This window comes from Salmo salar, chromosome 20, assembly GCF_965601325.2.
Source record: "Salmo salar chromosome 20, fSalSal1, whole genome shotgun sequence".
Lineage (NCBI taxonomy): Eukaryota > Metazoa > Chordata > Actinopteri > Salmoniformes > Salmonidae > Salmo > Salmo salar.
Window position 1 is genome coordinate 67,412,614 of NC_138310.1, and position 22,496 is coordinate 67,435,109.

Below are 22,496 nucleotides of genomic sequence, written 5' to 3' on the forward strand. Positions count from 1 at the left end.
GCTTCTGCACAAGTGCGTGATTGGAAAATCAATCGGTGAGGCCATTAAACAGGTTGGCTGGCAGTGGCTGGTCCTTTCTCTGCCTGAACCACAGGATGTGTACTGTGGGGATTATAGTGCTGTGACTGATGTTGCGTTTGAGTGGACATGGCTTTCCTGCTGCCTGCTGCTATATATATATATATATATATATATATATATATATATATATATATATATATATATCTCCACCACACCACTGAGCCTTTGATCCCAGGGCTAATTCCCTTGAATTGTCCAAATCCACTCTGACGAGAGTGACAGCACTCACTGGGAGAGAGACAGAGAAATGAGAGAGAGAGAGAGAGAGCGGAGAGAGAGAGCGAGAGATAGAGAGAGATGTGGTGGGGGCACAGCCTACCTAGTCTTGACTGAAGGAGTGAAATGTCTCCTCTGCAGACTGCGTGTGAGCAGCCGCACACTTACATTCACTGAGCCAATGTAACAGTGCACAGTGAACGCCGGGCTGTATGGTGTGTCTGTTTCATGTTCCCCAGATCTTCTGCACTGTGTGCCCACTTGGCGGAGGGACAAGCAGGCCTGGCTGACGTCACCCATCCAGCCCCCGTAATCGAAAGAGACGATAATCCCACAATCACTCTACTGCAAAGCCCTGCCTGTGGAGAGAGAGAGAGTGAGCGAGAGGGAGAGGGAGGGGGAAAGGGAGAGGTGGAGAGAGAGAAAGAAAGAGGTGGAGGGAGAGAGGGAGAGGGTGAGGGAGAGAGGGGCAGAGAGGGGGTAGCTGTTTGACAGAGAAGCCCGGAGGCTGTGGACTAGTGGACACATGTTTCTTCTTTTAGGTCAGTCCCGTGTTGACCCACAGAGGGAGCGACCTTACTGACCACAGAGTCTCCACCGTCAGAACCCCTCCCACGTGGACCCCATCACAGCCCATCCAGGCGTCGCCCTGGAGACCAGCTGCTCTCCTGAGGGGCCGGCGGAGGGAGAGTGCTGTAGGAGCTGCACCCCTCCGTCTGCACCACCTCCTCTGCCTACCATGGGAGTGACCACCTTGGAAGGCGTGGAGGTCTGCCAGGATGGGGAGGACTTTTGCCTGACCACAGAAGGGTAAGACTCCTCAATGATTGTGTGTGTGGATCACACAGGTATGCAGTGATGCTTTACTTATAGTTGATGATGACTGTTATGGAGATGGAGACCTGTGTCAGGACCTCATAGTAGAGTGTAGAAATTATACTAAGAAAGCACCAGTAGCAAAGTGTATAGATAGTGTGGGCTTGATGGTTTGAGGAATTAGAGAGTCAAACTGGTGAATGGGTGTGTGTATCAGTAGTGGAACTGAAAATGTTTCTGTTATCTGTGGTCTGTCATCAGTTTACACATGGTGATTTGTTCCTGTTTCCTGCCCCCAATCCTCCCGTGCTACCGTGAAGTGAGTGACTGTGTTAGCTCGTTACTGACAGGCTGGCAGAGGAATGTTCAGGAGGCAGGGAGGAGATTACATCTAGGCTAAGCCAGCTGAAAATGTTACGTCACAGATGACACACAAACAGCTTAGCCATGCACATAGCACAGATACTATGTCAATAACATATCATAAAATGAATTGGGTCAAAAACATGGTATTTTTAAGCTGAAACCAATTTCACAGAAAACTGGACATGACTGTAAAAGTGGTTTATACAGTTGTTCTGCCGCTTTGAAAGAGTCTCTTACAGCCCAGCCTCATTAGAACGAAAGACATGTCAACAAGAGTGAGTGAGGGACACAGTGGCAGAAGGCCATAATACTAGACTGGCACTGGGAGGAGCGGTGAGGGTTGGGAGACAGATATTCAGTCCCTCTCAATCCTCTGGCAGCTTTTTTGGAAAACATAAACAGATTTATAGAGGATATAACTCAGGCTGATACAGTGAATGTGAAAATAAGTTTCTCCCTAATCACATGATTTAACAGTGTTATCCAACATGGAAGTTGAAGGCCATAGAGGCCCAGGTTAAGAAGGGACAGTCGAACCAGACGGGGGGTGTGTGTGTGTGTGTGGGGGGGGGGGGTGTTACATTTCACCTGGATCTGACCCATGTATGGCAGATGACTCTCAGGGAATGTGTCTGTTTGGCCATCAGAGGATAGCTGGCATCACAGGGAAGTCATATGGGCTTTTAGCATGGAGGCTCAGCTTTGGACGCAGCGAAATGATGGCCACATTCTACCAATCCGTCACATCATGACAAATAGATGGACGAGGACATATTCTATATGATCAAACCGCCCTGGGAGCCATAAGCAATCTAATCTGAAGCTCAGTGCTCAGTTCTCAGTGCTAAGTGTGTGTGTGTGTGTGTGTGTGTGTGTGGGTGGAGGGGCCATGTGAAAGTGGCGATTAAGCGCACCACAACTGGGATTCACTCTGGTACCTCAAAGACCAGCCCCAGCCAATCAGCTATAGCACTGACAACTCTGGCCAAAGAAGGGCCTGTTTCAAAGTGATAAGGGACATGTAATGCGGCCTCCATTTATGGGCATGAGGGGCTAGAGAGAATTATGCTGAGAAAACCAGATGTGGTTGTCATGAGGTACACTAGTGAATATGTACTTAGAGAGGTCATTGGGGTGAGTAGTTTCCTGCTGTCCGTTTGTAACTGGGAAGCTGCTTGAGCCAGTTGGACAAGACCAGAGTGTCAGAGACAGTGTGTGTATAGTACTAGCACCAAGTTGGTCTCACTGGGACAGGTGTGTGTACGGGAGGGGTTGGTCGATGAGAGGGATAAGGGGAGCAACAGGAAGAGGGAGGGAGGGATAGAGGGAGGGAGGGATAGAGGACAAGCAAGCATCTGTCAACAACAGCTGTGTGACTGCAGGATGTCCAGAGCCTGCTGGTTGAAGTGACAAGGCTTCTGAGCATCGTGAGAAAGTCAATTAGTCATCCAGGTAAAAACATGATGATCCTTCAAGGTTGTGTCTGGTAAACACAGGGAGGGTTCCATATAAGGGAGAAATCTAGGGTTTACTCTGGTGCCAGGATAGCCAAACTAGGGTTCAATCAGTTCCACCTGATCCAAGGTTTTCTGTAGGTCAATAGTATGTATTCCTCTCTGAGACACTTGTGCATGTGTACAGTGTAGTGTCATGACTTCGTCCTGTTGGGTGAGGGTCATAAAACCCCCTTTCCATCTCTTCCCCCCACCGGTTTATGACCCCCCATAAATACCTTTCCCCTTCTCTCTCCACTCTAGAAAAATTGACTTTTGAAAATCCGTTGTTACCACAGAGAGAGACTTTGCAATACAGTAACATCAAAAGGTTGGGAATGGAACAACATTTCTGTAATCCAACCAGTTTAAAGTATCCGTTGGTACTGAAAGAATATGATGTCAGATCAGTTGTTGTCTGGGGCATTATTACTGATGACAGGAAATGACAGAAATTGTATCTTGGAAAGTCTACACATCCTAGTTATCAGATTCACATGGAATTGTTGTGCAATTTAAATGTTTAAATATGAAACTATTTGTGAAAAGATTAAATGTAATTTTAGCCTTCTAAATGAGATAATTGTTTTCATAAGTAAACTATGCTCACTCAGTTGCCACGCCCAAGTGAACAGACATTGGTTGAAGAGGGATGAAACCCCTCTCTTCTCTTCTCTTCTCTTCTCTTCTACATAATGAAATTTACATGAGACCAGATCATGTGAAGATGACGATCACCATGCTGGAAGGATGAATTTCTATTAGACCAGACAGAATTCAGCGCGAGCTGATTATGGCAAAATGGTATGAACTCTTATTCACTAAAGAAGAAGTGACACATCCTAGAAGTTGATTTATCAGCTGCAGCTGTAAACGTACGTGGCCTAGGAAAGGACAGACAATCTCCTGAGAATGACAGGGTACTTCAACGTATCCGCTCTACAACACTACGACCAGAAAGATTCTGCAAAGGACAATGGCGATCTCTGCTGGGCAAACAAGTCTTCCATCTTCGACCCACCTATCAAAGCGCATCTCAGTGTAAAATATATATCTTGCCTTTTCCTTTTCAGAATGAGCAATTATTAGAATGCATAAGATTCTGTATTTACAGCAGCATAGCTTCTCAAGGTCCGATAGAGACCCAATCCCCTTTGTCCCTCAGTCTTCCCGCTCTTCCATTCATACCCAACCCCCTTTCTTTGTGTAACCAGCCATCATATCGGTTTCGTCCGCTAGGGACTTCTTCTTTTATGACATGATTAGTAATCGATGTATGATCCATCCTGTGTATATGTAATTCTGTGTGATTATTTAGGTATTTAGTAAATAAATAATTAAGCCAATTTTTGTATTGCTGATTCAACTTGTTAGCCAGGGTTCATGAAGATAACCAAGAGTTTTACGACGTTCATATGAGACTGAATAAGGTGACGATTAATAATTGACTGCTACTGATAAGCGTTTATTCGGAAGACAGCAGCTCTATTAACACTGTTCCGTGGTGCCCCAGGTTATTAACAAGTTAATTGTTGATGGTTTAATTCAATAAAGTAATCAATCAAACGTTAGGTAAATGATTTGATAAAAGAACCTGTCATATAATTGAATCAGTTAGTCAGAGACACGACACAACCTAAATCAACAAGGCTCTCAGGTTAATTAGTTTTGAATTGCCAAATAGCCTATACAGGTTTGATTTATCATAAACATCGATTAAATCATTAAAATATGCTTTTCAAAGCTCATTTAGGACTACTCAGTACTGAATGAAGTCCCACCTCCAGCAGGAATCCCATGTGGCTTCGACTTTAGGGACATGTGAACCTGCTGACTACTATTTAAACTTATGATAATCCAGACAATCTCAATTGATTTGATATCATCGTCTCATTCAATTGAATAAGTTAAATTGTCGAACATACCTTTTTAGGTTCTTCCAAGTAAATGAGACATTTTAAACATTCCCATATTAATCTAGATGAACCAACTTCTCAGGTTAATTAAAGTTTAATTCCCAGATAGCCGATCCAGGTATGATTAATAATTATCATTGATTAATCAATTTGCTTTTGCTAAATTCTTTCACGTCCAACTCCCACATTACTGATACAGTACTGATGGTTCATTAACGTCTATAAATAGATTAAAATATTTGCAGCTTCCAATGAATTCCAAACCCAAACGTAGAAAAATAATAGGAACATTTTTCCTCAAAATGTTTCAAATAACGTGCATGTTATCAGAGGTGGTCACCACTCCTCTGCCAATTAGTGAACCTCCACCCATAAAAGGATTGATCTCTGACCTCAGCAGCGATATCAACCCTAAATACAGTTGAAGTTGGAAGCTAACATATACCTTAGCCAAACACATTTAAACTCAGTTTTTCACAATTCCTGACATTTAATCCTAGTAAAAATTCCCTGTCTTTGGTCAGTTAGGATCACCACTTTATTTTAAGAATGTGAAATGTAGGAGTAATAGTAGAGAGAATAATTTATTTCAGCTTTTATTTCTTTCATCACATTCCCAGTGGGTCAGACGTTTACATACACTCAATTAGTATTTGGTAGCACTGCCTTTAAATTGTTTAACTTGGGTCAAACTTTCTGGGTAGCCTTCCACAAGCTTCTCACAATAAATTGGGTGATTTTTTTGCCCATTTCTCCTGATAGAGCTGGTGTAACTGAATCAGGTCTGTAAGCCTCCTTCCTCGCACACGCTTTTTCAGTTCTGCCCACAAATTCTCTATAGGATTGAGGTCAGGGCTTTGTGATGGCCACTCCAATACCTTGACTTTGTTGTCCTTAAGACATATTGCCACAACTTTGGAAGTATACTTGTCCATTTGGAAGACCCATTTGCCACCAAGCTTTAACTTCCTGACTGATGTCTTGAGATGTTGCTTCAATATATCCACATAATTTTCCTACCCCATGATGCCATCTATTTTGTGAAGTGCACCAGTCCCTCCTGCAGCAAAGCACCGCCACAACATGAGGCTGCCACCCCCGTGCTTCACGGTTGGGATGGTGTTCTTCGGCTTGCAAGCATCCCCCTTTTTCCACCAAACATAACGATGGTCATTATCACCAAACGGTTCTATTTTTTTTCATCATTCCAGAGGACATTTCTGCAAAATGTACAATCTTTGTTCCCATGTGCAGTTGCAAAACGTAGTCTGGCTTTTCTATGGCGGTTTTGGAGCAGCGGCGTCTTCCTTGCTGAGCGGCCTTTCAGGTTATGACGATATAGGACTCGTTTTACTGTGTAATAGATATTTTTGTACCTGTTTCCTCCAGCATCTTCACAAGGTCCTTTGCTGTTGTTCTGAGATTGATTTCCACCAAAGTACGTTCATCTCTAGGAGACAGAATGTGTCTCCTTCCTGAGCTGTATGATGGCTGCGTGGTCCCATGGTGTTTATACTTGTGTACTATTGTTTGTACAGATGAACGTGGTACAGTCAGGCATTTGGAAATTGCTCCCAAGGATGAACCAGACTTGTGGAGGTTTTGGCTGATTTCATTTGATTTTCCCATGATGTCAAGCCAAGAGGCACTGAGTTTGAAGGTAGGCCTTGAAATACATTCATAGGTACACCTCCAATTGATTCAAATGATGTCAATTAGCCTATTGAGAAGCTTCTAAAGGCAATTTTCTGGAATTTTCCAAGCTGTTTAAAGGCACAGTCAACTTAGTGTATGTGAACTTCTGACCCACTGGAATTGTGATACAGTGAATTACCAGTGAAATAATCTGTCTGTAAACAATTGTTGGAAAAAGACTTGTGTCATGCACAAAGTAGATGTCTTAACCCGACTTGCCAAAACTATAGTTTGTTAACAAGAAATTTGTGGAGTGGTTGAAAAACTAGTTTTATTGACTCCAACCTAAGTGTATGTAAACATCCGACTTCAACTGTATGCCATTAGCGTAAAAACAGCAACGCTCTCCAAAATCAACCATCGAACGCAGGCTTTGTAATGGTTCTCTCCACTTTAGCCCTTATGTATCGCCATCGAAGATTGGTATCGGTCCAATACCGCAGTGCACAGCTGAAGCACATGCAAGATATGGCTGACATGAGGGGACAGATGGAGAGAACCGAGCAACTATTGACAAAGCAGGATATGAAAACATTCTGCTAGCCGAGGAACTGCGTTTGAAATCTGAACAATTAAAAGTAATTGCAAATACTTATGACGATGAATGAGCACAAACTCTTCAACAAAACTGTTGTCTCCAGGAACAACTCGATTTAGCCAAAACTAAATACGATGTAGTCCACTCCAAACTAGATAAATCTGTTGCATCAAATCAAATCAAATCGTATTGGTCACATACACATGGTTAGCAGATGTTAATGTGAGTGTAGCGAAATGCTTGTGCTTCTAGTTCCGACCGTGCAGTAATATCTAACAAGTAATCTAACATTTTCAAAAAAAACTACCTTATACACACAAGTGTAAAGGAATGAATAAGAATATGTACATATAAATATATGGATGAGCGATGGCCAAACGGCATAGGCAAGATGCAGTAGATGGTATGGAGTACAGTATATACATACGAGATGAGTAATGTAGGATATGTAAACATTATATACTGCTCAAAAAAATAAAGGGAACACTTAAACAACACATCCTAGATCTGAATGAAAGAAATAATCTTATTAAATACTTTTTTCTTTACATAGTTGAATGTGCTGACAACAAAATCACACAAAAATAATCAATGGAAATCCAATTATCAACCCATGGAGGTCTGGATTTGGAGTCACACTCAAAATTAAAGTGGAAAACCACACTACAGGCTGATCCAACTTTGATGTAATGTCCTTAACCTCTTACATCTAGACGTTCCGCTAGCGGAACACCTGCTCCAATATCCAATGATAGGCGTGGCGCGAATGACAAATTCCTCAAAAATACAAAAACTTCAATTTTTCAAACATATGACTATTTCACAGCATTTTAAAGACAAGACTCTCCTTTATTTAACCACACTGTCCGATTTCAAAAAGGCTTTACAGCGAAAGCAAAACATTAGATTATGTCAGCAGAGTACCAAGCCAGAAATAATCAGACACCCATTTTTCAAGCTAGCATATAATGTCACATAAACCCAAACCACAGCTAAATGCAGCACTAACCTTTGATGATCTTCATCAGATGACACACCTAGGACATTATGTTATACAATACATGCATGTTTTGTTCAATCAAGTTCATATTTATATAAAGAAAACAGCTTTTTACATTAGCATGTGACGTTCAGAACTAGCAAACTTCCGGGGAATTTACTAACAATTTACTAAATTACTCACGATAAACGTTCACAAAAAGCATAACAATTATTTTAAGAATTATAGATACAGAACTCCTCTATGCACTCGATATGTCCGATTTTAAAATAGCTTTTTGGTGAAAGCACATTTTGCAATATTCTAAGTACATAGCCCAGCCATCACGGGCTAGCTATTTAGACACCCGGCAAGTTTAGCCTTCACCAAAATCAGATTTACTATTATAAAAGTTTGATTACCTTTTGTTGTCTTCGTCAGAATGCACTCCCAGGACTGCTACTTCAATAACAAATGTTGGTTTGGTCCAAAATAATCCATCGTTATATCCGAATAGCGGCGTTTTGTTCGTGCGTTCCAGAAACTATCCGAAATGGTAAATCAGGGTCGTGCGCATGGCGCAATTCGTGACAAAAAAATTCTAAATATTCCATTACCGTACTTCGAAGCATGTCAACCGCTGTTTAAAATCAATTTTTATGCAATTTATCAAGTAAAAAAGCGATAATATTCCGACCGGGAATCTCCTTTTCGGCAAACAGAGGAAAAATCACAAAGACGGGGGCGGCCAGGGCACGCGCCTAAGCCCACAGTCCCTTGATCGGCCACTTGAGAAAGGCGATAATGTGTTTCAGTCTGGGGCTGGGATGACGACATTCAGGTTTTTCCCGGGCTCTGAGCGCCCATGGAAGACATAGGAAGTGTCACGTTAGAGCAGAGATCCTTTGTAAAAGATAGAGATGGCAAAGAAGTTCAAGAAATGGTCAGACAGGCCACTTCCTGCAAATGAATCTCTCAGGTTTTGACCTGCAATTTGAGTTCTGTTATACTCACAGACACCATTCAAACAGTTTTAGAAACTTTGGAGTGTTTTCTATCCAAAGCCAATAATTATATGCATATTCTAGTTACTGGGCAGGAGTAGTAACCAGATTAAATCGGGTACGTTTTTTATCCAGCCGTGAAAATACTGCCCCCTAGCCATAACAGGTTAAAACAAGTCAAAATGAGGCTCAGTGGTGTGTGTGGCCTCCACATGCCTGTATGACCTCCCTACAATGCCTGGGCATGCTCCTGATGAGGTGGCGGATGGTCTCCTGAGGGATCTCCTCCCAGACCTGGACTAAAGCATCCACCAACTCCTGGACAGTCTGTGGTGCAACGTGGCGTTAGTGGATGGAGCAAGACATGATGTCCCAGATGTGCTCAATTGGATTCAGGTCTGGGGAATGGGTGGGCCAGTCCAGAGCATCAATGCCTTCCTCTTGCAGGAACTGCTGACACACTCCAGCCACATGAGGTCTAGCATTGTCTTGCATTAGGAGGAACCCAGGGCCAACCGCACCAGCATATGGTCTCACAAGGGGTCTGAGGATCTCATCTCGGTACCTAATGGCAGTCAGGCTACCTCTGGCGAGCACATGGAGGGCTGTGCGGCCCCCCAAAGAAATGCCACCCCACACCATGACTGACCCACCGCCAAACCGGTCATGCTGGAGGATGTTGCAGGCAGCAGAACGTCCTCCACGGCGTCTCCAGACTCTGTCACGTCTGTCACGTGCTCAGTGTGAACCTGCTTTCATCTGTGAAGAGCACAGGGCGCCAGTGGCGAATTTGCCAATCTTGGTGTTCTCTGGCAAATGCCAAACGTCCTGCACGGTGTTGGGCTGTAAGCACAACCCCCACCTGTGGACGTCGGGCCCTCATACCACCCTCATGGAGTCTGTTTCTGACCGTTTGAGCAGACACATGCACATTTGTGGCCTGCTGGAGTTCATTTTGCAGGGCTCTGGCAGTGCTCCTCCTGCTCCTCCTTGCACAAAGGCGGAGGTAGCGGTCCTGCTGCTGGGTTGTTTCCCTCCTACGGCCTCCTCCACGTCTCCTGATGTACTGGCCTGTCTCCTGGTAGCACCTCCATGCTCTGGACACTACGCTGACAGACACAGCAAACCGTTCTTGCCACAGCTCGCATTGATGTGCCATCCTGGATGAGCTGCACTACCTGAGCCACTTGTGTGGGTTGTAGACTCCGTCTCATGCTACCACTAGAGTGAAAGCACCGCCAGCATTCAAAAGTGACCAAAACATCAGCCAGGAAGCATAGGAACTGAGAAGTGGTCTGTGGTCCCCACCTGCAGAACCACTCCTTTATTGGGGGTGTCTTGCTAATTGCCTATAATTTCCACCTGTTGTCTATTCCATTTGCACAACAGCATGTGAAATTTATTGTCAATCAGTGTTGCTTCCTAAGTGGAGTGTTTGATTTCAAAGAAGTGTGATTGACTTGGAGTTACATTGTGTTGTTTAAGTGTTCCCTTTATTTTTTGAGCAGTGTATAAAGTGGCATTGTTTAAAGTGACTAGTGATACATTTATTACATCCAATTTTTTATTATTAAAGTGGCTAGAGATTTGAGTCAGTATGTTGGCAGCAGCCACTCAATGTTAGTGATGGTTGTTTAACAGTCTGATGGCCTTGAGATAGAAGCTGTTTTTCAGTCTCTCGGTCCCAGCTTTGATGCACCTGTACTGACCTCGCCTTCTGGATGATAGTGGGGTGAACAGGCAGTGGCTCAGGTGGTTGTTGTCCTTGATGATCTTTTTGGCCTTCCTGTGACATCGGGGGGGGTAAGAGGCCATGGAGGGCAGGTAGTTTGCCCCCGGTGATGCATTGTGCAGACCTCACTACCCTCTGGAGAGCCTTACGGTTGTGGGCGGAGCAGTTGCCGTACCAGGTGGTAATACAGCCCGACAGGATGCTCTCGATTGCGTATCTGTAAAAGTTTGTGAGTGTTTTTGGTGAAAAGTCAAATTTCTTTAGCCTCCTGAGGTTGATGAGGCGCTGTTGCGCCTTCTTCACCACGCTGTCTGTGTGGGTGGACCATTTCAGTTTGTCCGTGATGTGTACACCAAGGAACTTAAAACGTACCACCTTCTCCGCTACTGTCCCGTCGATGTGGGTGGGGGGTGCTCCCTCTGCTGTTTCCTGAAGTCCACGATCATCTCCTTTGTTTTGTTGATGTTGAGGGTGAGATTATTTTCCTGACACCACACTCCGAGGGCCCTCACCTCGCCGTCTTGCCGTTGTTGGTAATCAAGCCTACCACTGTACTGTCGTCTGCAAACTTGATGATTGAGTTGGAGGTGTGCATGGCCACGCAGTCATGGGTGAACAGGGAGTACAGGAGAGGGCTGAGAACACACACTTGTGGGGCCCCAGTGTTGAGGATCAGCGGGGTGGAGATGTTGTTTCCTACCCTCACCACCTGGGGGCAGCCCATCAGAAAGTCCAGGACCCAGTTGCACAGGGCGGGGTCGAGACCCAGGGTCTTGAGCTTAATGACGAGTTTGGAGGGTACTATGGTGTTAAATGCTGAGCTGTAATGGATGAACAGTATTCTTACATAGGTATTCCTCTTGTCCAGATGTGTTAGGGCAGTGTGCAGTGTGATTTCGATTGCGTCGTCTGTGGACCTATTGGGGCAGTAAGCAAATTGGAGTGGGTCTAGGGTGTCAGGTAGGGTGGAGGTGATATGATCCTTGACTAGTCTCTCAAAGCACTTCATGATGACGGAAGTGAGTGCTACGGGGTGATAGTCGTTTAGCTCAGTTACCTTAGCTTTCTTGTGAACAGGAACAATGGTGGCCCTCTTGAAGCATGTGGGAACAGCAGACTGGGATAGGGATTGATTGAATATGTCTGTAAATACACCAGCCAGATGGTCTGCGCATGCTCTGAGGACACGGCTAGGGATGCCGTCTGGGCCGGCAGCCTTGTGAGTGTTAACACGTTTAAATGTTTTACTCACGTTGGCTGCAGTGAAGGAGAGCCCAGGTTTTGGTCGCGGGCCGTGTCAGTGGTACTGTATTGTCATCAAAGCGAGCAAAGAAGTTATTTGGTTCGTCTGGGAGCATGACGTTGGTGTCCGTGATGTGGCCGGTTTTCTTTTTGTAATCCGTTATTGACTGTAGACGCTGCCACATACGTCTCGTGTCTGAGCCGTTGAATTGCGAATCTACTTTGTCTCTATATTGACGCTTAGCTTGTTTGATTGCCTTGCGGAGGGAATAGCTACACTGTTTGTATTCAGTCATGTTTCCGGTCGCCTTGCCATGATTAAAAGCAGTGGTTCGCGCGTTCAGTTTTGTGCGAATGCTGCCATCAATCCACGGTTTCTGGTTGGGGAAGGTTTCAATAGTCACCGAGGGTACAACATCACCGATGCACTTGCTAATAAACTTGCTCACCAAACTCAGCGAATACATAAAATGTTGTTGTCTGAGGCTATCCCGAACATATCCCAGTCCACGTGATCGAAGCAATCTTGAAGCGTGGAATTAGATTGGTCGTACCAGTGTTGAACAGACCTGAGCACAGGCGATTCCTGTTTTAGTTTCTGTCTATAGGCTGGAAGCAACAAAATGGAGTCGTGGTCAGATTTTCCAAAGGAGGGCGAAGGAGGTCTTTGTATGCATTGCGGAAGTTAGAGTAGCAATGATCCAGAATTTTGCCAGCCCGGGTCGCACATTCGATATGCTGATAAAATTTAGGGAGCGTATGTGAGCCATGTTTCCGTGAAACAGAGAATGTTACAATCTCTGATGTCTCTCTGGAAGGCAACCCTTGCTCGAATTTCATCTACCTTGTTGTCAAGAGACTGGACATTGGTGAGTAGTATACTCGGGATCGGTGAGCGATGTGCCTGTCTATGGAGCCTGACCAGAAGACCGCTCAGTCTGCCCCTTCTTCGGCGCCATTGTTATGGGTTGCCTACTGGGATCCGAACCATTGTCCTGGGTGGTGGTCCAAACATAGGATCCGCTTCAGGAAAGTCGTATTACTGGTCATAATGTTGCTCTTATATCCAATAGTTCTTCCAGGCTGTATGTAATAAGACTTAAGATTTCCTGGGGTAACAGTGTAAGAAATAATACATAAAAAAACTAAATACTGCATAGTTTCCTGAGAACGTGAAGTGAGGCGACCATCTCTGTTGGCGCCATCCTTGTTAGCAAACAGGGGCGCACAATTTGATAACATGCAGGCAGTTTTGTTGAGCATTACTCAAAGTAACAATGTTCTACTCCAAATGCTGCATACCAAAGATGATCAGTTAATGAACACAATGACTATGTTGGATGACAAATCAGCAGAACTCATTGAAGTCGCTGACCAAATGAATGATGAGAGCTCAGGTGATGAAGATGGAAATATTGATTTCTAAGCAAGAGGAGGAAATCTCATCACTGAATCTCTCGCTCCATACTCAAGACCTCTATCTGCAAACAATGACAGATAATTTTGAGACCGAAAGGAGCAAGTGCGACACTCACTTGTCCAAAATCAGTACTATAAGTGCTCAAGTGGACTCTGCAATGCAGCAGAATACCACCCTTAGGTACAATCTGGTGGAATCCCAGAATGGTCACGCGCTACAGCGTGACTACCCAACCAAACAACCAGAGTCCGGTACTCAAAGGAGTGAAGACGATAGAAGGTTTCAGACTTTGCCTCTCTCATGTGTCCCTCAGTCTTCTCCTCTTGAGTAATATGGCACCTCTTCGCCAACAAAGTCAAAGCTTTGCTTCTCCTCTTGGCCTTTCGGCCCCAATTACCCCACAGGATGAAGCCAACCCTCTCCACCCACTTGGTGCAGAACGCCTTGACAAACTCGTCAAGAATTTCCCCACCAAAACGATACTGAGACGTTCCTAGCTGACATAGAGGACGCATTGTATGGCTACCGAACGCTACGGGTTCTGACAGGGTTTACCTGTTGAAGCGAATGTCTAATAGACACGTGACGAGGTTCATTCGTTTACAACAGCAACATGTGCTAACCGACTACGCTAAACTTGCCACAGCTTTGAAATTAGAATTCAGTGGTTCTGCGACTTGCAAACACGATAGCTCACTAGCTAACACTGTCAAACAAGCTCGGAATGAACACCCATAAGCTTACTATCATAGGCTTCGTTCAGCTTACTTTGGCCTACTCACTGAAACAGGAGTGGAAGAGCTGATACCATCAAACCACGTGAAGAACTGAAGCGAGAATAATTTGAGAAAAGGGTAAAAGATAAGTTACAAGGACTAGAAAGGGAATTTCCGGACACCAGGTCCGCAGGAATTAACACCCTTAGCAAGGATATTAAAAATCAAATTCCACTAATAAAGAGAATCCTTCATTCAGAAGGAGTTATTAGAAGTCATGAACCATGATCACACCGCGTACAACTGGTTCAGTGCTTAGAGAGTACTTCCGTCGTGAGGTTAGCTCCTCTGTGGATAACATAGCTATGAAATAGACTTCTTCATACCTATCGCCACTAAAATACAGTGCCTTGCAAAAGTGAAATGAAAAAATAACTTGTTTAAAAAAATTCTAAAAAATAAAAACGGAAAAGTGGTGTGTGCATATGTATTCACCCCCTTTGCTATGAAACCCTTACATAAGATCTGGTGCAACCAATTGCCTTCAGAAGTCACATAATTTGTTAAATAGTCCACCTGTGTGAAATCTAAGTGTCACATGATCTGTCACATGATCTTAGTATATATACACCTGTTCTGAAAGGTCCCAGAGTCTGCAACACCACTAAGTAAGGGGTACCACTAAGCAAGTGGCACCATGAAGACCAAGGAGCTCTCCAAACAGGTCAGGGACTTAGTTGTGGAGAAGTATGGTGTGTGCAATGCCAGGGTTGTGGGTTCGATTCCCACAGGGGTCCAGTACAACAACAAAAAAATGCATGAAATTAAATGTATGTATTAACTACTGTAAGTCGCTCTGGATAAGAGCGTCTGCTAAATGACTAAAATGTAAATGTAAGTACAGATCAGGGTTGGGTTATAAAAAATATCCAAAACTTTGAACATCCCACGAAGCACCATTAAATCCATTATTAAAAAATAGAAAGAATATGGCACCACAACAAACCTGCCAAGAGAGGTCTGCCCACCAAAACTCATGGACCAGGCGTGGAGGGCATTAATCCGAGAGGCAAAAAAGAGACCAAAGATAACCCTGAAGGAGCTGCAAAGCTCCACAGTGGAGATTGGAGTATCTGTCCATAGGACCACTTTAAGCCATACACTCCACAGAGCTGGGCTTTATGGAAGAGTGGCCAGAAAAAAGCAATTTTTTAAAGAAAAAAATAAGCAAACAAGTTTGGTGTTCGCCAAAAGGCATGTGGGAGACTCCCCAAACATATGGAAGAAGGTACTCTGGTCAGATGAGACTAAAATTGAGCTTTTTGGCCATCAAGGACAATGCTATGTCTGGCGCAAACCCAACACCGCTCATCACCCCGAGAATACCATCGGCAGGGACTGGGAAACTGGTCAGAATTGAAGGAATGATGGATGGCGCTAAATACAGGGAAATTCTTGAGGGAATCCTGTTTCAGTCTTCCAGAGATTTGAGACTGGGACGGAGGTTCATCTTCCAGCAGGACAATGACCCTAAGCATACTGCTAAAGCAACACACGAGTGGTTTAAGGGGAAACATTTAAATGTATTGGAATGGCCTAGTCAAAGCCCAGACCTCAATCCAATTGAGAATCTGTGGTATGACTTAAAGATTGCTGTACACAAGCGGAACTCATCCAACTTGAAAGAGCTGGAGCAGTTTTGCCTTGAAGAATGGACAAAAATTCCAGTGGCTAGATGTGCCAAGCTTTTAGAGACATACCCCAGGAGACTTGCAGCTGTAATTGCTGCAAAAGGTGGCTCTACAAAGTACTGACTTTGGGGGGTGAATAGTTATGCACGCTCAAGTTTTCTGTTTTTTGGTCATATTTCTTTTCTGTTTTTTTGTTTTACAAGAAAAAATATTTTGCATCTTGGTAGGCATGTTGTGTAGATCAAATGATACAAACCCCCCAAAATCTATTTTAATTCCCGGTTGTAAGGCAACAAAATAGGAAAAATGCCAAGGGGGTGAATACTTTTGTAAGCCACTGTAGTGGAAGACACAGTGACTTGTAGTAAAACCACTACAGACTCCCTCGACACCAATTCTGACTGACCACCAGGCATTGATCTGAAAATTACCTGATTACGTCAGACTCATTCTGAACAAGTTGTAGTCTACCAGGACACTTGGTTTTCTTCCCTTGACATGCGCAGTTGTGTAAGCATAAACACACATGTACAACGGACCATCCAATTAGAATTTAGGCTAGCATCACTTAAGGGTTCGAGCAAAACGCCAGCCTGGGTAAAATTGAAAATGTACCCTGAGGCCTTTGATCCTACAGATACAGTTCTCACCACTTTCTCCCCAGAAGTCTATAGGTCATCCCTGTAGACTGCCTAAAACTAGCGCCTTACAGCTGTAGACTTATTATATAGTTATCAACTTAGGATAGTGCCCTAAGCAACACACCACTAAGTCGGAAAACCCTAGATATGATATTAGACAAAGCCATGATAGGCTCATTTTGCCAAGACCTCAGACGTATATAGAATACAGTCCAATTAGATGATTAAGGTGTGATAAAATATAGTTATCTCTTTTGTTTATGCTTTTATTCATTTTGTTTCATTTTCTTTGACACTCAGACAACTGATAGAGCCATAAACAACTTCCCCATATAACCATCAGTTAGTGCCTCAACGCCGCTCATTTGGGAGGAAATTTAATTCTATATTTCATGAGTGTATGTGCGTTGTTAACGTCTGCCTAAGTTACTGCCCAGATCTTCCAGTCTGGACAACCAGATGACGGGTCCAGAACGGCGATTCCAAACCGGACATCCGCTGCCCATTCTTGTGGCGGCCTGTTCCATTTGCAGAAATCCTACCTGGGTCGACCACCAGAGGGGGACTGCAACGGCGATTACCAACCGGACATCCACTGCCCAGCCTTGTGTTGGACTGCTCCGCTTTCAGAGAGCCTGCCAAGGTAAACCACCAGAGGGGAACCGCAATGTCGATCACCAACCAGGACATCCCCTGGCCATTCCTGTGGTACTTTGTAGCGTCCAGGAAACCTACCAAGGTAAACCACTAGAGGGGGACCGCAACGGCATTCACCAATTGAACATCCACTGCCCATCCTAATAGTGGACTGCTCCACTTTCAGAGAGCCTACCAAGGTCAACCACCAGAGGGGGACCACAATGATGGTCCACAACCAGGACAACCCACGGTCATTTTTATTTTGGTTTGCAACCTGCAGGATAATCACAACATTTAAATCACCAGAGGGGGACTGTCATGACTTTGCCCTGTTGGGTGAGGGTCGTAAAACCCCCTTGCCCTCTCTTCCCCCCACCGGTTTATGACCCCTCCCATAAATACCTTCCCCCCCTTCTCTCTCCACTCTACAAAAATTGACTTTTGAAAATCCGTTGTTACCACAGAGAGAGACTTTGCAATACAGCAACATCAAAAGGTTGGTTACGGAACAACATTTCTGTAATCCAACCAGTTTAAAGTATCCGTTGGTACTTAAAGAATATGATGTCAGATCAGTTGTTGTCTGGGACATTATTACTGATGACAGGACAACATAAATTGTATCTTGGAAAGTCTACACATCCTAGTTATCAGATTCACATGGAATTGTTGAGCAATTTAAATGTTTAAATATGAAACTATTTGTGAAATGATTAAATGTAAATTTAACCTTCTAAATTAGATAATTGTTTTCATAAGTAAACTATGCTCACTCAGTGGCCACGCCCAAGTGAACAGACATTGGTTGGAGAGGAATGAACCCCTCCTTTCTCTTCTCCAGTATAAAAGCCCCCATGACCCAATTCACATCAGACTAAGCAAACCCCAGCGTGAGCTGTGGTTGCGAATGGTTGAATATCCACTCTACATAATAAAACTTACATGAGACCAGATCACGTGGAGTTGACGATCACTACGCTGGAAGAATCAATTTCTACTAGACCAGCCAGAATTCAATGCGAGCTGATTATGGCAAAATGGTATGAACTTTGAACTCTTATTCACTAAAGAAGAAGTGATACATCCTAGAAGCCGAGTTATCAGCTGCAGTTGTAAACGTACGTGGCCTAGGAATGGGCAGACAATCTCCTGAGAATGACAGGGTACTTCAACGTATCCGCTCTACAACACTACGACCAGAAAGATTCTGCAAAGGACAATGGCGATCTCTGCTGGGCAAACCAGTCTTCCATCTTCGACCCACCTATCGAAGCGCAGCTCAGTGTAAATATATATCTTGCATTTTCCTTCTTCAAATGGACGGTTATTAGAATGCGGTGGCATAGTTTCTCAAGGTCCGATAGAGACCCAATCGCCTTTATCCCTCAGTCTTCCCGCTCTTTCATTCATACCCAACCCCCTTTCTTTGTGTAACCAGCTGTCATATCGGTTTCGTCCGCTAGGGACTTTTTCTTTTATGACATGATTAGTAATCGACGTATGATCCGTCCTGTGTATATGTAATTCTGTGTGATTATTTAGGTATTTAGTAAATAAATAATTAAGCCAGTTTTTGTATTGCTGATTCAACTTGTTAGCCAGGGTTTGTGAAGATAACCAAGAATTTTACGACGTTCAGAGACTGAATAAGGTGACGATTAATAATTGACTGCTATTGATATAAAAGATCTTCAGATCTTTAAGCGTTTATTTGGAACCTGGTGCCCCAGGTTATTAACGAGTTCATTGTTGCAAGGTATAATTCAATCAAGTAATCAATCAAACATTAGGTAATTGATTTGATAAAAGAACCTGTCATATAATTTAATCAGTCAGAGACACAACAGTAGTATGAGTATGCGCCTGTCTACTCAGCCATGTAAAGTGATACATCAATGTTGAGTGTGAATGTGTTTCTGTCTTCATGTGCTGTGTTCCTGTCATTCATCCCAGTGGCTTTTTATACTGTGTGTGTGTGTTATCAGTTAGCTGAACTATATTTTACACACAGAAGGATGGAGGTGCTTGGTGCCCAGGAGTCATCGATGAGCGAGATGTCACCGCAGAGGAATAACGAGAACAGGTTACCTTTCCAGGTACATATCCACCCAGCCACCTGCCCACCCATCCACCTCTGCATCAATATTCAATATCACAGACATGTTTCTCGTTCCAAATACCCTTAATAAATGGCATGCTGTTGAACAATAGATCCTGATGGATCTTTTAATTAAGGTTTACAATACAAGAATCTATACCAGTGAATTAATGTCACCATCCATGTCACCCAACATTCAATCACCCACCTCTGGACCCTCCCTCTGCATCCAGATCTTCCCAGACCCAGTGGAGGTGTATCTGAGTCCTGAGGGCTCTCCCAATCACCTGCAGCAGTTCAGTCCCTCTGAGAAGGAACGGCTTCCCTCCATCGTGGTGGAACCCACGGACGTGAGCGAAGTGGAGAGTGGCGAGTTACGGTGGCCCCCGGAGGACATGGACTTCTGTTCTGAGGAGGATGAAGATCTGTTCCTGGAGCAGTGTATCCCCCCGGCCAATATTGCAGACTGGGGAGAGGAGGAAGAGACGTCTGTTCTCATCAACCACCAGCAGAACACATCCCTCATTGGTACGTTGCGTGTGGATTTCTTTGTCTGTATTTCTGTCTGTCCGTCTGTCTCTCTTTCTCTCTCTCTCAATCTCTCTCTCTCTCTCTCAATCTCTGTAAATGCGTGTTCTCTTTCTCTTTTCAAAATCTCTTACTTTCATTCATCCATGCTTCTTTGCTTGCATAGACGAAAGATCAATACGATCATCAGTCGTTCTTTATAAGTCATCGGTAATGTATTATTATTTCTGTCTTACAGACCTCCAGTCAGATGCGTTCAGGGATGAAACACCCATTCTACCACCTAGCGGTTCACCTGCCCTGAACTGAGCCACCAACCCCACCCCTACACCCCTGCTATCTTCCTGAGGAAACCCCTCACAGACCATGGGTCACAAGTCAACATGAAACAGATTACTGGACAGAATGGAACTACAGTTCAAATATTGTCCAACAATGAAAGAGGATAAGCTTCTATGTTAATGTAATAAGTTAAGTTAGACAGTAGTGTAATGTTCTATGCAAAATGTCATAAATAAAACCAAGGACAGCTCTGAGGGAGAAGTGTTATCTGAAGGAGTAGTGTGAAGGAGAATACCTAACAATATCTAGCAAGGGTATTTCATTTAAGAAAATCACTGATACCCATCTGTGGAGAGAAGAAAATAACTAGTTATTACTTCCTCTATTCTTTTCCTCTATTTCAAGGGCCCAATAAGGGTTTTGGAGTTCATCGGAGGGCATACGAGAGTTAGTAATTGTAGAATGTTTATATATACAGTAACAGTCAAAAGTTTGGACACACCTACTCATTCAAGGGTTTTTCTTTATTTTTACTATTTTCTAGAATAATAGTGGAGACATCACGAATATGAAATAACACATGGAATCATGTAGTAAGCAAAAAAGTGTTAAACAAATCAAAATATATTTTAGATTTTAGATTATTCAAAGTAGCCACCCTTTGCCATTATGACAACTTTGCACACTCTTGGCATTCTCTCAACCAGCTTCATAAGGAATGTTTTTCCAACAGTCTTGAAGGAGTTCCCACATATGTTGAGCACTTGTTGGCTGCTTTTTCTTCACTCTGCGGTCCAACTCATCCCAAACCATCTCAATTGGGTTGAGGTTGGGTGATTGTGGAGACCAGGTCATCTAATGCAGCACTCCATCACTCTCCTTCTTGGTCAAATAGCCCTTACACAGCCTAGAGGTGTGTTTTGGGTCATTGTCCTGTTGAAAAACAAATGATAGTCCCACTAAGCGCAAATCAGATGGGATGGCGTATTGCTGCAGAATGCTGTGGTAGCCATTCTGGTTAAGTGTGCCTTGAAATCTAAATACATCACAGACAGTGTCACCAGCAAAGCACCCCGCACCATCACATCTCCTCCTCCATGCTTCACGGTGGGAACCACACATGCAGAGATTATCCGTTCATCTACTCTGCGTCTCACAAAGACACGGTGGTTGGAACCAAAATTCTCAAATTTGGACTAATCAGACGAAAGGACAAATTTCCACTGGTATAATATCCCTTGCTCGTGTTTTTTGGCCCAAGCAAGTCTCTTCTTCTTATTGGTGTCATTCTTTGCAGCAATTTCACTATGAAGGCCTGATTCACGCAGTCTCCTCAAAACAGTTGATGTTGAGATGTGTCTATTACTTGAACTCTGTGAAGCATTTATTTGGGCTGCAATTTCTGAGGCTGGTAACTCTAATGAACTTATCCTCTGCAGCAGAGGTAACTCTGGGTCTTCCTTTCCTGTGGCGATCCTCATGAGAGCCAGTTTCATCATAGCGCTTGATGGTTTTTGCGACTGCACTTGAAGAAACTTTCAAAGTTATAGAAAAATTCCGGATTGACTGACCTTCAAGTATTAAAGTAGTGATGGACTGTCGTTTCTCTTTGCCTATTTGAGCTGTTCTTGCCATAATATGGACTTAGTCGTTTACCAAATAGGGCTATCTTCTGTATACCACCCCTACCTTGTCACAACTGATTGGCTCAAATGGAAAAACCCTTGAATGAGTAGGTGTGTCCAAGCTTTTGACTGGTACTGTATTTATTTCATTGTTTTAATTATGGAGTTGAAGCCTGGTACTCCACACCACTTTGGACAAAAGGGTTGTCAGCCAGGTTAGCGGATATGGGCACTCCACCCATAAGGGTTAGACCCTTCAAACTCAACTCTGGACCTCGAAGCCAGTTCCACTGCTTTATTTCATTGTTCCCCTCTAATCACTGACCGATTTAGACCTGGGATACCAGGTGGGTGCAATTAATTATCCGGTAGATCAGAAAACCAGCAGGCTCCGGACCTTGTAGGGTAAGAGTTGAATATCCCTGGGTTAGACCAGGGTTTCCCAAACTCGGTCCTGGGTCCTCCCTGGGTGCAAGTCTAGATTTTTGTCCTAGCACTACACAGCTGATTCAAATATTCAAAGCTTGATAATGGGTTGGTTATTTGAATCAGCTGTGGGGGGGGGGGGGGGGGGGGGACAGAGTTTGGGAAACGCTGCTCTAGACCACTGTTTTATGGACACCCACAGTCGATAGTGATCACTACATTGTCTAGGATTGATGTGCATTCCCAGTAATACACTACTGTCCCCGTGGACCGACTCGTACATAAAGCATCCACCATTCAGGCTGCAAAGACATCACTTTCCTCATTAACTAGCTTTAATGGAGAGGTGACG

The 22,496-nt window shown here is 43.9% G+C and overlaps 1 protein-coding gene across 1 annotated transcript; it reads left to right on the plus strand.

The window, feature by feature from the left end:
* The first annotated feature begins 674 nt into the window (after positions 1-674).
* Positions 675-22,282, plus strand: LOC123729184 (uncharacterized). The gene is made up of 4 exons (XM_045703397.2): positions 675-1,107; positions 19,197-19,281; positions 19,517-19,811; positions 20,050-22,282. The coding sequence occupies exons 1-4, from the start codon at positions 1,037-1,039 to the stop codon at positions 20,118-20,120; spliced, it is 522 nt and encodes a 173-aa protein (XP_045559353.2). The 5' UTR covers positions 675-1,036; the 3' UTR covers positions 20,121-22,282.
* Positions 22,283-22,496: the final 214 nt, after the last annotated feature.